The 14,502-nt window shown below is 41.2% G+C and overlaps 1 protein-coding gene across 1 annotated transcript in view; it reads left to right on the top strand.

Moving 5' to 3' along the window:
• LOC112572976 overlaps positions 1 to 7,697 on the top strand; it is a 31,132-nt gene extending 23,435 nt beyond the window's left edge. The window contains exons 9-21 of the mRNA XM_025253004.1: positions 108 to 233; positions 467 to 575; positions 1,100 to 1,191; positions 1,647 to 2,171; positions 2,786 to 2,790; positions 2,877 to 2,924; positions 3,121 to 3,251; positions 3,547 to 3,731; positions 4,082 to 4,254; positions 4,511 to 4,595; positions 5,004 to 5,077; positions 6,574 to 6,690; positions 7,119 to 7,697. Coding sequence (XP_025108789.1) covers positions 108 to 233; positions 467 to 575; positions 1,100 to 1,191; positions 1,647 to 2,171; positions 2,786 to 2,790; positions 2,877 to 2,924; positions 3,121 to 3,251; positions 3,547 to 3,731; positions 4,082 to 4,254; positions 4,511 to 4,595; positions 5,004 to 5,077; positions 6,574 to 6,690; positions 7,119 to 7,175 — 1,727 coding nt within the window. The 3' untranslated portion in view covers positions 7,176 to 7,697. The remainder of the gene's footprint in view (positions 1 to 107; positions 234 to 466; positions 576 to 1,099; positions 1,192 to 1,646; positions 2,172 to 2,785; positions 2,791 to 2,876; positions 2,925 to 3,120; positions 3,252 to 3,546; positions 3,732 to 4,081; positions 4,255 to 4,510; positions 4,596 to 5,003; positions 5,078 to 6,573; positions 6,691 to 7,118) is intronic.
• The last annotated feature ends 6,805 nt before the right edge of the window (positions 7,698 to 14,502 follow it).

A 14,502-nucleotide genomic window follows, 5' to 3' on the forward strand; every position in this document is an offset into this window, starting at 1 on the left:
TCAGGAAAATTATTAACTCACTTGTGTGTGACTGTGTGGCCCGTGTTTAGTATAGCTGCTGTTTATCCTTTAGAAGTTATATTTTCCTTGGGTGGTTCCTTCAACAGGTAATGGTATCGGCATGAAAATAGTCGGTGGAAAAGAGATTTCGGGTACCTCAGAAACGGGTGCGTTTGTAACAGCTATCTACCCGGGCCTCATCGCTGATCAGCTGCACGGGGAACTGGAAGTCGGTAAGTGAAGTCTGTGTATGATATCATCCATACATGACACCATCATATGTACATAACACTTCCTTCTGCCCATAATAACACTGCTGTATGTACATAGCACTTGTCAGTACTTAACACTATCATACATAATATAATTGGCCGTTTGTAACATTAGTTCCTGAACCCTAACACTATCATCTTAATATAATATAATAATCACAATGTGTGTGTTTGTCCGTGTGTGTGTGATGTAGGTGACCAGGTGCTTGAGTGGAATGGCATAAAGCTAACTGGGAAGACCTATGAAGAGGTTCAGCAGATTATCACACAGACTAATGGCGAGATTGAACTGGTTGTCAGAGCGTGAGTACACAGTGCTTAATATTCTAATATAATATTAATTTGCTGTATATATTGCTCTAACACTAGAGTATAAAATTAATTTCGATACATATTGCTCTAATACTCTAGTATACTATTAATTTGCTGTACATAATGTACTAATCCAAGATTATAACTTGCTGCGCATTGTTCTTATACTAAAGTGTGGTATAATAATTTTCTGTACTTGGTGGTCTAATACCTTAGTATGGTTATTAACTTGCTGTACATAGTGCTTTAATACTATAGTATAAACTAGAATATGATTAATTTTTTTATTACATATTACGAACAGCACGGTACGAATTCCTCTCTCACTCTCATGATTATGGATTTTCTTATTTGTTTTCTCGATCATATCAGTTAAATGTCAAAAATCGTTCTTGTGTTGATAAAATGTCGCTGTGGCTATTATAACAAGTCCACAAGGATATCGATAGGTCAACAGCTTTGTTTTACTTTATCGCAAAATGCTCTTCGACCTGACCATTTGTTTCTTTGGGCAGACAATCCAGTTCTGTGTCCGAGGAGACGAACGTGAAACAGGTGGAGAGTTGTCACTCCTCTTATGACAACCTGCCTGCCTATGAAGAAGTTGGTGAGATGATTTATCCTGTTTGCCTCTTCGGTTAATTTCCGGGTTCTTGATATTGGTTACTGTGACCAGGCCTGACGAGAGGGGGGGACAGGGGGGTCTGGTGTACCCGGGCCCGCGGCTGTCAAGGGGGCCCGGCCTTGGTCAGTGGATTTTTTTTTACATTATATACTGGGAAAATAATTTACGATTACAAGTACAAGGGGCCCGGAGAGGCCGTCTGTCCCGGGGCCCGGGCTGGCTCTCGGCGGCCATGACTGTGACAACGGTGGAAAAGGAAGTCTATGTCTGGAGCTCGCACTCGTTGCCTTGAGCGAGAGAAAAATGATAGGTGATACAGGAATTGTATTTAACGAAGAGAAAAAGAAAGAAAGAAGAAAGATGAGTGTTGTGAGAAGATGAAAGTTAAAGGAGCATACCCGGAAGTATGACGTATGCCATGTGTCGATTGGTTGCAGTGAAGGACCTAAGGGCGACTTCCAGCTCTCGGCAGGGTGTTGACCCCCGTCTGCTGGCCGCCCAGCTAGAAGAGATCCAGGAGGCGGCCTCCCCAGCTGAGCAGTCGCCGTCGTCGTCGCAGCAAGGCCCTCCGACACCCTCCATGTCGTCCCCATGCAGCACCCCTCGTTCAGACCCCACGTCCACATCGTCGGACAAGCAGCGCCCCTCCGGAGGCCGACACACCCCCGACCGGCGGGACCGAGATCGCATCGATCGGCGCGGGGGAAGCAGCGGGGGCAGCTCCGGGGGCACTGAGAAACACCACCGCAGGAGCACGCGTCACCATAGAGACAGCGAGAGAGAGAGGGAGCGGGACAGCGAGCGAGGAGAGAGAGACAGGAGCGAGCGAGATTTCAACGATGCGAGAGACAGAGACCGCGGCGAGCGAGAGGAGCTCTTCGTCGGCGAGAGACAAAGGCACGCCCACCGCGCGACATCGCGAACGGGGGGAGCGAGACAGAGACAGACAACATCGCGACAGCGTCCCTGACAGGGAGACGACACCTACAAACAATAACAACAATAACAATAATAATAACGCCAGGCAGCAAGAGCGACCGTACGCGCTGCCCTCGGATGGGTCGGAGGAGAGCGCCCAGCCCCTGAGCAGCGCCTGCACCAGTACCGCATCCTCCCTTGCTGCCGCCACGGCCCAGACCTCCAGCACCAGCACCAGTACCAGCACGACGGCCACCGCCATCGGCGCCGATATGCAGGGCAACGAGCGACGCCGGAATGCGGCTCCCGCCTCCCCTGAGCTCGCTCCCCGCTCCCGACACCGTCCAAGAAAAACAAACATGCAGTCACAAAGGATAAGGCCAATGTAACTTTGTCTTCTTGTCCTTCTCTTCTTCTTGTCTTCCTGTCCTTCTCTTGTCCTTTCTTTCTTTTGTTCCTTCTTTTTTTCCGGGTCTTTGTGTAATTTTTTTCTTTATTTTAAAAAACTCACTTAATCCTGTTATAAAATAGAACGCATAATCTGTTTTCAAACCGTCACCCATCGAACTCGCATTTGGTTAGCTAGGTTTGCACTAGTTGAACAGATGTCAATTCCACGTGCAGGCTGTTTTTAAGTATGTAATTTCATTAAATTAAGGGCCAGTCTGAAAATTATTGTTGAAGGATCGTTTAACAGGTCCGTTGATTGAAGAATGCATGATGTATGCTTCCTTTTTTTTTTTTTTCAGGTGCCTGTTCCCATGAGGCCAGAAGACAAAGGATTAGGAGCCATACAGGTAAGCTTCTTATAAAGCACAGAGCTCGATTCCGCATAAATGCACTTCAAAACATCGACATTTGGTTGTAGATGTATATTTGAAAAACATTTTCTAGAATTTTTGATTGCAACTGAAGGTGGAACTGTGTAAATTTAACTGATGAAGATTCAAGGTATATTGAAGTTGTTTTTCAAGTTTTCATGTGTGACAACAGTTGCAGCTCAGCCACGACGACTACGACAACACCCTCAACGTTCACGTCATTCAGGCCGTTAATCTCCGGCCACGTGACATCAACGGCCTGTCGGATCCCTTCGTGAAAGTGTATCTTCTGCCAGGACGAGGGTAGGAGCAGCTAGAGTTACTTAGACTGCGACTTTTATCTCCTCTGTCTTTATTTGCCTTGTATTTGCTTGTCATTCCCATCGAAGTTTACTTTGTATGATAATATTTAACACTTTCTTCTCTTCTCTCGTCCTTCTCAGTTTCCGCTTCCTCTTTCTCTCGGTCCTGTTTTCTTATTGCATCCCTTTGTCGTGTCCCTTGTTTAATTTTGTCCAAGCGATGATTTAACCAGCAACAACCACACTTCGTCCTCCCGTGGGCTCTATTTTAACGCCTGCAGTCTATCCTCCCGCAGGCCTGAGAACAAGAGGCGGACCAAGCACATCCCAAGAACACTTAATCCCGAGTGGCACCAGACGCTGGTGTTCCAGGATGTTGCTAGGGGGGAGCTGCAGAACAAAGTGTTGGAACTGACCGTCTGGGACTACGACAGGTTCAAGGCCAATGACTTCCTCGGGGAGCTTGTTCTAGAATTGTCAGGTAGGTAACCTCACTACCACAGCATAATTCTTGTAGTTATTAGTTTGTTGTCACTGTTTCATCTGAAGTTTCATGTGCGATTCTTTTTTGTTTTTTTTTCTGATTAAAAAAAATTGTTACCATTATATTGATTGTTATTTGTTTTCTTCCAAATCTTACTCTTAGTCTTAAATAGACTCCAGATTTGAAATTAATATTTAAAAATAAACTTTTAGAAGTTACCTTTTGCTTTCCGAGGGTTAACAGAGCAGCTTTCTGTCGTCTAATTAAATATGCACATTTCTTTAGAGCGGCGCGTGCTAGGATGATGTTTGCCTCGTGCACTAATAACAGTCGAATTCTATTTTCAGAGTTTGGTTTCCTTGACAACAAGCCCCATTGGTACCCTCTTCGCGAACACGTCATCATACAAAGTTTTGAACTCCCCAAATCCTCAGTGCCCCCACCTTTAACCTCCACAGCAGATTCAAAGATGAAGAGCAAGTCCCCAAGACATGGCAAACGACAGGGTGCCTCTGCCACGGTACTTTTACTCATCCTTTGGTGTATCTTTGATTAGTTGTCTTTTCTTACTGTTTTGTATTATGTCTCAGTCAACGGGATCCCTCTGTTTTCACGACATCCGTTCCCTTTTTTAAAACTTATTTAAGAACTCAAAAACGAAAGACTTTACACCTTGCAGGATGTTAGAAGAATTAGTTGTGGGGAAAGGTGTAGGTAGACAGGTCCTAAGGATATCATACAAAGAGGAAGATTAATATGTGTTGACTGACTTCCAGAGGCTGAGCGAGACTTCCGGAAGTGGTGTCGATATTGGTCCCCGCAGGCGGTCCATGGAAACGCTGGCAAACCCAGACCAAAACAGTGAGTCCTTCCTCTTTGTCAGACCACACAAAGGAACCTTGTTAACTTCGCTCAAACGCAGTCTCTGTTGCTTTCATTCTGCTTCGTGCAAAGTATGACTGCCAAGTGAAAAACCAGAAATCATTTGAGACACAAGTGAAAATATTATTGTAGAGCAGTTAACTTAGACAGGTATCTTGTTTTTTAATCTTTTAAAAGGGTGTCTTTCTGAAGCCCTAATGTCTGTCGATGATATGAAAGGAATAATGTGGAAAGAGATAACAAATGTCATGAAACTGGTTAACTGGCTGACAAAATTCAAACGAGAGATAGTCTCCTGTTGAACTATTATTGTTTAATGCAAAAGAAGTAATGATATCACGACTGGCGTATAACATTTATCATTCAGATTTTTCACTTTCTGCACAGACACCCCTGTTGTCTTAGTGCGTCACTTCCTGTCGTCATTTATGTCTTGTTTCCGCTTCCTGCACCATAGACAGGTAGACAACTCTTTCATCTCTGATTGCACGTGGTTACGTCCCTTACGTCGTCAGCGTCGTTTTTCCTTATTCAACATTTTTTCTGTGTTTTTTAACGACATGAACTGTTTGGTTCTCCTTTCTTGTTTAGTCGCTTTCAAATATGATTTGCAGATTTGCAAGCTTCATTTAAAAAAAAAAAATGGTTCGGCGTTTCTTCGCGTCATTTTTAGCACATTGTGGCGATCATGACGTGAGCCCGCATGTTTATTTTCTCGCAATCTGGCGATCATGACGAGATTTTTTAAATACCACGTGACCACTTCAGCCCAAATAAGGCAATCGTGAAAAGAAATTATGTCAGCATCATGTGGTTTATTATAAGCACAATATTTGCGATCATTAGGAAGACGCTAGGCGATTGAGTCAGATGACAATGTCGAGCAATAAACTTCGAAGTCGAAGCTGGTTTCAGACCCAACGATGTCCAAAGTCTCTTTGTTTTCTGGTGATACGACTGTGTCAGAGATGAAACTTGGGTTTGTCTATTGCATGTTTACTAAGCGCGTTTCTAGAACTCAGTGTTGAGTGGTACCAGCGTCTCTTCTTTTAACAGAAAACTTGGTGTTGAGTGGTACCAGACTCGCGGGAAACTTGTGTCTTTGTGTTTATCCCCCGTCCTTCTTTTCCCCACTCCCAAACCTCTTTCCTAGGTCCCTTTTTTTCAAATCCGCCGGCGGCAAAGTGCAGTGAAAAAATTGCATAGAACTGGCATTCAGTTTTTTTTTCCCATTTATTATTATTATTATTTATGCTAGTACTGTTCGTGTAAACATGTACTTGCTTGACAAGAATGCAGAAACAACCATTTGCAGTCCTAGTTGATTTTCCTGTGACAATCTGGCATGCATCATAGATCAGAGTACCACACAGTTTAGTTTGAGTTTTGCCTGTACACTGTTCTTTTTTGATCTTCCATAACGACCAAACGTGAAACTTTGTCTGTCAAACGGCAAATGAAAAAGTGTAACTACATTTTACCCATTCGTTTGATGTCTCTTTGGGTACGTGGTATTTTGGGTTGCGTTCAGTGAATTACGATGTTACCTGAGTTAATCCCTGTATACTAATAATTTATCATTAGTGCTCACCTTTGTTGACTGTCTCTGTAGCTATTGTTAGATGTTAGCAGAATACTGGTCAGACCACAACAATGATTTGAAGGTAAACTTGCGATTCCTATACAGTACAAATAAATGTACTAAAAAATTCAGATGTGTATAAATAATTACCTTGGATGATCAATTTTTAAAAGTTATTTTTGCCATTTGGAAAAGTAGGGCATTGTCTGTTATATGAAATTGTGGAGTCTACAAGTGTTGTAGGGAGGGGGAGGAGAGTAGGGTTGTATGGCACCCAGAGTTCGGGCGTAGATCAGTTCCATGGCATGAATGATGGCGCTAGAGGTTGTGACACGTGACTTGCACTGATAAGGTCACGTGACTGGCCTATTTCAGCAGCAGTCGCCGGCCCTCGGGAGCAGCTTGGGCGGCAGACTGCCTCGGCCACGAATTCGCCGGCCCCTCGACGAAAGCCTCGAGACCCTAAGTCTCCTGTCAAGGCCAGATCTAACGGTACTGCATGCATACACGCGCCGCGCATACACACACACACAAAGACACACACAGAGACAGGATTCTAGTGAAAGATAATTATCTAAATTACGCAGCATGTGCAATGAGCTGAAGTATAATAATTGTATCATGTCGTATTGTGCTGACGTGTAGCTAAAATAAAAATTGCTTTGCTGTGCAGGATTTACATGCATTCTTTTTTTTTTTTTTTTTTTTTTTTTTACTTTAGACAGAAAAGAAAGCAATTTAGCTGTATCATTATCTTCACCTGCTGGTAATGGTGGGGTTGGTGATGATGATGATGATGTATTTTTCCCTTCGTCTTCTCCTTCGTTTATGATTCTATAACCGCTCATAGATACTTATTCCTTCTTTCTATGTCCTTAGATACACGAATTTGTTCGAAAACCGTTTGCTCTCTTTTCCAGGATTGCTGTATAGATGGTGAGTGTACCTTGTCGACTGCTTACAATGGGCAACATTAGTTTATCCTTCCTGATTGACAGAGTTATGGCCCTTAGCGCTGTCTTTTAGCTTCCTTTCAACGTCTTTGTCCTGACTTTTTTTCGTCTTGTTCTTGTGTACGGTTAATTTATTTCAGTTTCGTGTGTTTATCTAGGCTAAGAACTTAAAAATATCAGTATATTGAATTTTGGGGAAGCCGATAGCTGAGTGGTTAGAGCGCTGGCGTCCGAACTGAGAGCGCACTGGTTCAATGCCTGATTAGCGCAACAAACTTCTCCAGTCGACCCAGCTGGCGGGAATGGGTACCTGACTCCATAAATTGTTGGGGAAGGTAAGGCAGAGAGGGAGAGGAGATGGGCCCGAGTAAAGGTTAGGGGGTGAACTTTACCTTATATTTAATTTGTGTATGTGTGTGTGAGAGAGAGAGAGATCAGAATTTCATGAGCGTATCATAAGACTAATGACTACTTTCTCTTATTAAAAAATCTGCTTAATTAAAAAATCAAAATTGATGGGTTTGTTTGGGGTTTTTTTCCCTTTCTCTCTTTTTCCAGACTGAAACGCAGGCGTTGAGACCTGAGTAGTATTTTGAGAGGGAAGAAAAGGACCCCAGTGCGTCACTTCCTGTTGAACTGTTGCTTCTGGATGTACACGGTTACTGAATGTCCAGCAAATGAGGTGGAGCAAGATGCAAAGACGACTGCGCTACAGCATGTCGGTTTGTTCGGTCGGTCCCCCACAAACAACCCTATCCGACATGAACAAGAAGAACAAGAGAAAAAGTATTTTAAAAAACAGAAAGAAGGCAACGTATGAAAGTGAAAGAAATTGAGAGAGAAGACGGGCAAACTGAAGAAGGGAGAAATGTAAGTTACGCATGTAAACAACAGGAATGGAGTACCTATAAGAAAAAAGAAGTAGAAGGTAAAAAAAAAAACTACAGGGCTCTGCTGAAAACTTTGAAAATACGTTGCGAATGTGTGAATAAGGGAAAGATTAGAATTTGTAAAAGAACTGCCAGTGGCCAGTCACAGAATTCTCCAATACATCAAGTACTATGTTAAAGACGTGTTACGGTTACCAGCGGCTACTGCAGAAACAGGTAAGATAAACTTTGCGACAATGATGCTCAAACTAAAAGCTAGCAGGCTTTACTTTTTGACTCTCTTGACGGTTAAATGATTCATGTCACGGATGAATCGTGAAAGCTGCCATGTCGGCCGTTGTTGGGGACGACTCTTGAAAAGCGGAATTGACATGACGTGTACTCGAGCATGTGAGAAGGATGTGTCTATCCAGGGTATCTCTTCTTATAGGGTCATCAGAAGGAGAATATTAAACACAGACATGCACTGAGAAAAATTAAGCCCTCTGTTGGCCGATCGTAATGTTCGTCAGAAAAAGTTCAGAGGTCACTCAAAGCTTTTCGAAAAATCGAAATACCAGCCGAAGAACTTTGAAGACACTTTTGCAAACCCTTGGAAATCTCTGTGGTGATGAGTTGCTTTGTTCTTTTATTTAATTTTTTAATTTACTTTTTTGGTACGGTAGTGGGGTGGGGATGGAGTATTCTCTTCCTCCCTCTTCGACATAAGAGCGCCGTTTTCGGTCACAGAGATAGACATCAGGGGCAGTGCAACTGTTGCTGAGAGAATATGGTCAACTGAAGGGACCTGCTATGGCGTCTGTTCCCAAAGCTAACCGCCGCAAGAGCCAACCATCTTGGTCAACTGTAGTCTGTACACGGGTACGTGTAAAAATTAAAATGTGAACCATCGTTTGAAGTGATCCCACCGGCACTCTGGCATTAGGTTTTTCTTGTTCGTCCTTAGTAGTGTGCTGACTGTTGCTTCCAAACCCTCAGAATCTCTCATCACATAAGGTGGCGCCGTGTTTGTCCGGAAAAGTGGGCTGCTGGCACTCACTCAGCGCGTGACTAGTGTTCACAGTATCTGGTACAGTGGATTAATCTTTTCTCCAGATGATTAAGAATGGTGGTAGATGTCTTAGACTGACATCAGATGATAAAGTGGAGGCACTTGTCTGCGAATGACGCTGGACTATATTCATCTTCTTCACCAGATGGCGACACCATGCTGTCAACAGGAGTAACATCGCAGACGGTGTGATGCTTGTACTTCTTTGATAATCTAGACTGTGTCCAGAAAATTCGCATGATCTTCGTAGTCCTGCTTTGCGGTCAGCATAGCGAGGACAGACATTGACTGGGACTTTGTGTAAACTGAATCTGGGAACTGACGAAGTCCGTGCAGGTGACCTTATGTCACCAATTGTTCGCGTACAATCTGAGCCACAAGCCAGAAGGATGGTGAGACAGATCATTGCAATACTTCCAGAACTTTGTGTACGTGCTTAAAAAAGCAATTTTGTGACATTTAAAACATGCCTTCAATTAACTCTGTACTTTCAGAGGAACGTTGATTTTCCTGTTCATGAGCTCAGATACTTTGTTACAAAAGTCAGTCGGAACACATCTGTAGATATTATTTCAGGTACATCACCTTCCAGTGCAGTGTTGTGGGTGTTCTGCGATTATTAAACCGTTGGGCCTAAGACCGTTTCACTGATTTGATCATGCAAATATAGTGTATGTGCTGTAGACTCTGACAGTTTTGTTTTAAAGCACTGTTTACGAGAGAAATTCAGTCTTATTGTCTCGTGTAGCTGTTGATGAAATCTTGTCACATTTTTTTCATAGTGCATTGAACATCGTGTCTTTATCTGTGATAACACTGCCGTGAAAAAACATTCCTGTAACTTTAACATTACATTCCTGTAACTTCTAACATCACATCAACGCTTCAGTTTTGGGTTTCAAACTGATCATTGACATTTTCTGTTCACTGCTGTTATTCTTGTGTTTCTGAACATGCAAGCCACTGATTTTTATTTCCACGCTGTCTTCTCGTCAAGGTTGATTAAGGAATTTTCCAACATGTCACGTATGTAGTACGTGTTAATTAACCGTCTTAACGTTGTGGGTTGACCTTGACCTTCCAAAATGTTGACCAGATCGTGGACGGGAACGAGGCAACCAGCATCTTGAGGTGATCGTGATATGATGATATGAGAGTTTTTCTAATCAACTTTGTTCTTGTTAATGTGTTCTTGCAATTTCGCAGTGTTGTGACCACAAAAGAGAACGTTAGAATCTTTTGTTTAAGCATTATTATTATTATCATCATCATCATCATCATCATCATACTACTACTACAATACACTTACATAACGCAATTTTTATGAAACATGCAATTGCGCTTTTACAATACCAAAACAGGCACTAAAAAGTCAATCTAACAGCGTTCAAAAATAAATATAGGTACATATGCCAATGTATGGTTATAGTTGTATATATACATCAAATGTTGCACTTGCGTGTCTTTCCTGCATGATCCAATCTCTTGTCGTCTTAACTGACTTCTAGATCCTAGAGTTTGGTTGCTTGTGCAGAGCGTGGGTCTGTGAATGTCGGGAAATCCTTCACGCACACAAAATGTTTCCTAATATCGGTCCACGGGCGGCAAAACTCTAGCCAGTTTTCCATAGACGCAGCTTGAGTTACTTCCCTTACGCTGAATGTTGAGCGTTACTTCTGGCAGACGTCGGTCGCACCGAGTAGATATTGGCAGAGGTTAAAACAGACTGGGGCAGGTCGGTAAATGTCAGCAGGCAGTGCATTCGTACACGACTGAGATATCAAAGTTTCTCATGCCTTTTTTCTGACTTGCTGTAAATAGTTGCTGGAGAAAATCCGACGTTGTGCAACATCTGTGACTATTGTCATCTCCGCAGTACCGATAGATAATCCTTTTGTAGTATTTATATGTGCAATTTCTTATCTAGTCATTTAGAGTACACATTAAGTTAAAATATGAACTTTTTTCCGGAAATCTGGCTCGAGACCATTACGTTTTGGTTGTGCATATGAGGATGAACTAGAGCTCAATTATAGCTGTAGAAATATAGCTGTCTGAACATTTGTGCAGAAACCCTTGAGCAAAATAAAGAATCTAATAGTTAAATTTGTCCTGTGTTTTAAAGTATTACTTCTTGCAACGTTTAGATGTAAATGTATAGGGTTTATTTTATTTTCAAAATAAATGTTGTGCCTAAACTCCCTTTTCCACTACCGCGGCTCCCGCAAACAACCATGAACACATTACATTGTTCATTTATAGTCATGAAACATTTTAATTTGTCCTTTCCTTTTCAAAAGATTTTTTACCTCTCGATGTCGGAACCTTTTAAAAATAACACTATTTGCGTCGGCATGTATTTGATATGGCAAGTACAGGCTGCAAACCCAATACGGCGATTCCATGCCCCATGCCTGTAGCTTACCATAAATTGTTAATATTAACTTAACTTTGCAATACAACATAACAGACACACATATATATTATAAATAAGAATATATGTACATGAAAAGATGCAGCAATGTGTATTATATAATATTAAATTGCACCTATTGTGATCATCAACTTGTAAAGTGGAATTTCGTATTCAAAAGGCATATGCGAAAAAATAGTGCTTGTAATTCAGTCCCTCGTGCTTTTTATTTTAAGTGTTGCGTAGAAACATAGCTCGTCTAAGATTTAATTCACAAGTTGCAGAGTCAATGGAAATTCATGAGCATTCGTGCATCGTTAATCAAAGTTTGACTTTCCTCTCATAACGTTAAACGTTTTGTGATTCTTCAAAAACTTATTGAAATATTACAGATGTTGAGTGTTATTTCCAGTCTAATGTGCTGATAGTCTTTCATGCTACGGCCGTTACAAGCCTGCTTCATGTTTGCGGTGACATGGAAAGACTATAGCCACGTGACGTGCATGCTGGACCCTTCACGCAATTTGGGCGCCATTGGTGGCTTGCTACAGCGTGCAGTGGGGTGGAATTCTTTGTAAAAAGTTCTTCCTCCACAGTTGAACTGAAGTGGTGTACCGACCACAGAGTTTTGTTTTGTTTTTTGTTTGTTTTGGGGTTTTTTTGGTTTTGTTTTTATATATACCTAGGTGGGGGAGAGGGTTTCGGGTAGAGCTAGCTAAAAGTGTGGGTCATGTCCCTCCTCCATGTCATCAGTTAAATTTATGCTCATTATGTAGAACATAATTCAAAGTGGACTTTAAAAAACTTTCACTCCTGTTTTCCAAGGTGAATAATTATCAGTGAGAGCAAATCCTAGGTCAACATATAAGAGTGTCTGCTGTTCCATTCATCTATGAAATTAATGTTAATATGAAAAAGCAAAAAAAGCAAGTTATTCGAAATGAATTTTAAACAGGTTTTAATACAAAACTCTCAGATCGTATTTAAAACACTCTTTTAAATATAAGATAAGTCACATAACTTAAAAGTAAATCGCATAAGTTGTTAAAACAACTCATTCGAACATCTTGGTTTGTTTTTTTTTTTTTTTTAAGTGATAGATTGGTCTCAGATCAATGCCATAATCCTTGTGGATCCTTGTTGCGAAACTATCATCATTTTTAAATATCTTCATAAATAATGGTGGGTTTAAAAAAAATGAACAAGAGTTGCAAGTCTGTGCATGAATACATGTACGACTTGCTTTCTACTCGTTTGATCTTCTTTGTAGAACGCTGCGCAACCACTCAATTCAAAAAATGCCAAGAACTCTGGTCCATTATTTGTTACAAATGTTGATGGTCAAATCCTTCTGAAACTGCTCAAGCTGATTGATATTTTCAGTCTTTTTTTAATTTCAAATGTCTAAGTCGTAGCATGAACAACTGCTACTGCCGTAGAGATGGTAAAATATTCACATACATTTGTGAAAATTTGACACCCTTGCCTGATGAAACAAGCCGTCTACAAATATATACAGAAAGAAGCAGGGTGTCGATGTTTGTTTATTTTTTGGTTCATTGTAGTTGGTGTTGTAAAACAGCTACCAATTCTTAAACTCCAAGCTTCATACTTGCGATCTAATGTTAAAAAAATGTTGGTCATCTATCTTGTTGGATTTTTAGTCCCTTCACGATCCATTGTAGCAGCCTGCAACTGGGTCTCTACCACAGCTTATTTGTCAGTGTATGATATAGAAGCTGGATGTAATACAAACTTGAGCAAAATGGTTGTGTGCAGAGATGCAAGAAAAACAAAAATTGTTTCTCCAGGATGGATGGTTTACAATACACTAATATATATCCCAGACCAGTGTTTTGTTTCTTGTGCCAAGAGGATGGAATGAGTACACGTTAATTACTGTAAAGCTGTTGAAGGCCAATGCCAAAAATTGCGAGATTTGTGAGTATGCAGCAAAGGGTTACATCTCTTTACAGCACAAGCTCACATTGCCAAATGAAGCAGCCAGAGCAAGAAGTGACATCAGTAGTGATACTTTGTTAATATTATAATAAACGCACTCCTATGAAGAGTGATCTTTCGCGCTAAGAATCGAGACATGGCAACATACGAGAGAGAACATATAAACAGTACCGATGATAACAATATTACGTATATACACAGAGGAACCAATAAAGACTAGGGTGTTCGCGATTTTGCAAATGTATGTGGCTGATATGGATATGGAATGACTCAGTACTTTGTGAATTGTTTTGTCAACACACATGGTTCTTACACGACTGCAATTCTTTCAACGAAAATTACACCACCGCAAACTTAACTCAAAGAAATTGAACGAAGACCACACAAGCATGACAAGTGAATACTTTATTTCACTAGACGAACTGATAGGAATGACTGACAACGATAGTAAGAGGAACAGCAAATCCCTGCTGGCACTACTATTCTCTCAGTACTGACTAAGCAGAGGCGCACTGGCTATAAACTATGCAACATGTTATTCACTAAGTTCCCCTTTCACAAGACATTTCCAACGCTTTATGTTTTCTTGATGATGTGACAGAAGCCATCAAATCAGTTTCTTGCCGATACAATGCATTGACAAGGTGGACCCCACAACATGTTTTTCAAGCAGCAAGTCTATGCAGTGATCATAAGAACACAGCAGTGGTGGTCTATTTAGTCCTCAAGTTTACACTTGCTCAAGAGTTGCTTTCATCATGATCTAACTAGAACATGTGTATCAAATGAAGTGTTTCCTCAAGGTCTGCGTAGTAAGAACTTGTAAACGTTTTTAAGTGTTAACTGTTAGCAGCAAGGAGGAAAGATTTACAGTGAACTAGGAAAAAGACACAGAAGCTAAAAGGACTACACTAAATCAAATCTATATCAAACAGTTATTACTACAAAGTAAAAAAACACACACACACACAATAAACAGTTAACCATTCTGGCCATCAAAGTATTTCCAGATTAAGGGAAAACAAACAAAAAACC

The sequence above is a fragment of the Pomacea canaliculata genome, linkage group LG9, assembly GCF_003073045.1.
Source record: "Pomacea canaliculata isolate SZHN2017 linkage group LG9, ASM307304v1, whole genome shotgun sequence".
In the NCBI taxonomy this organism is placed as follows: domain Eukaryota; kingdom Metazoa; phylum Mollusca; class Gastropoda; order Architaenioglossa; family Ampullariidae; genus Pomacea; species Pomacea canaliculata.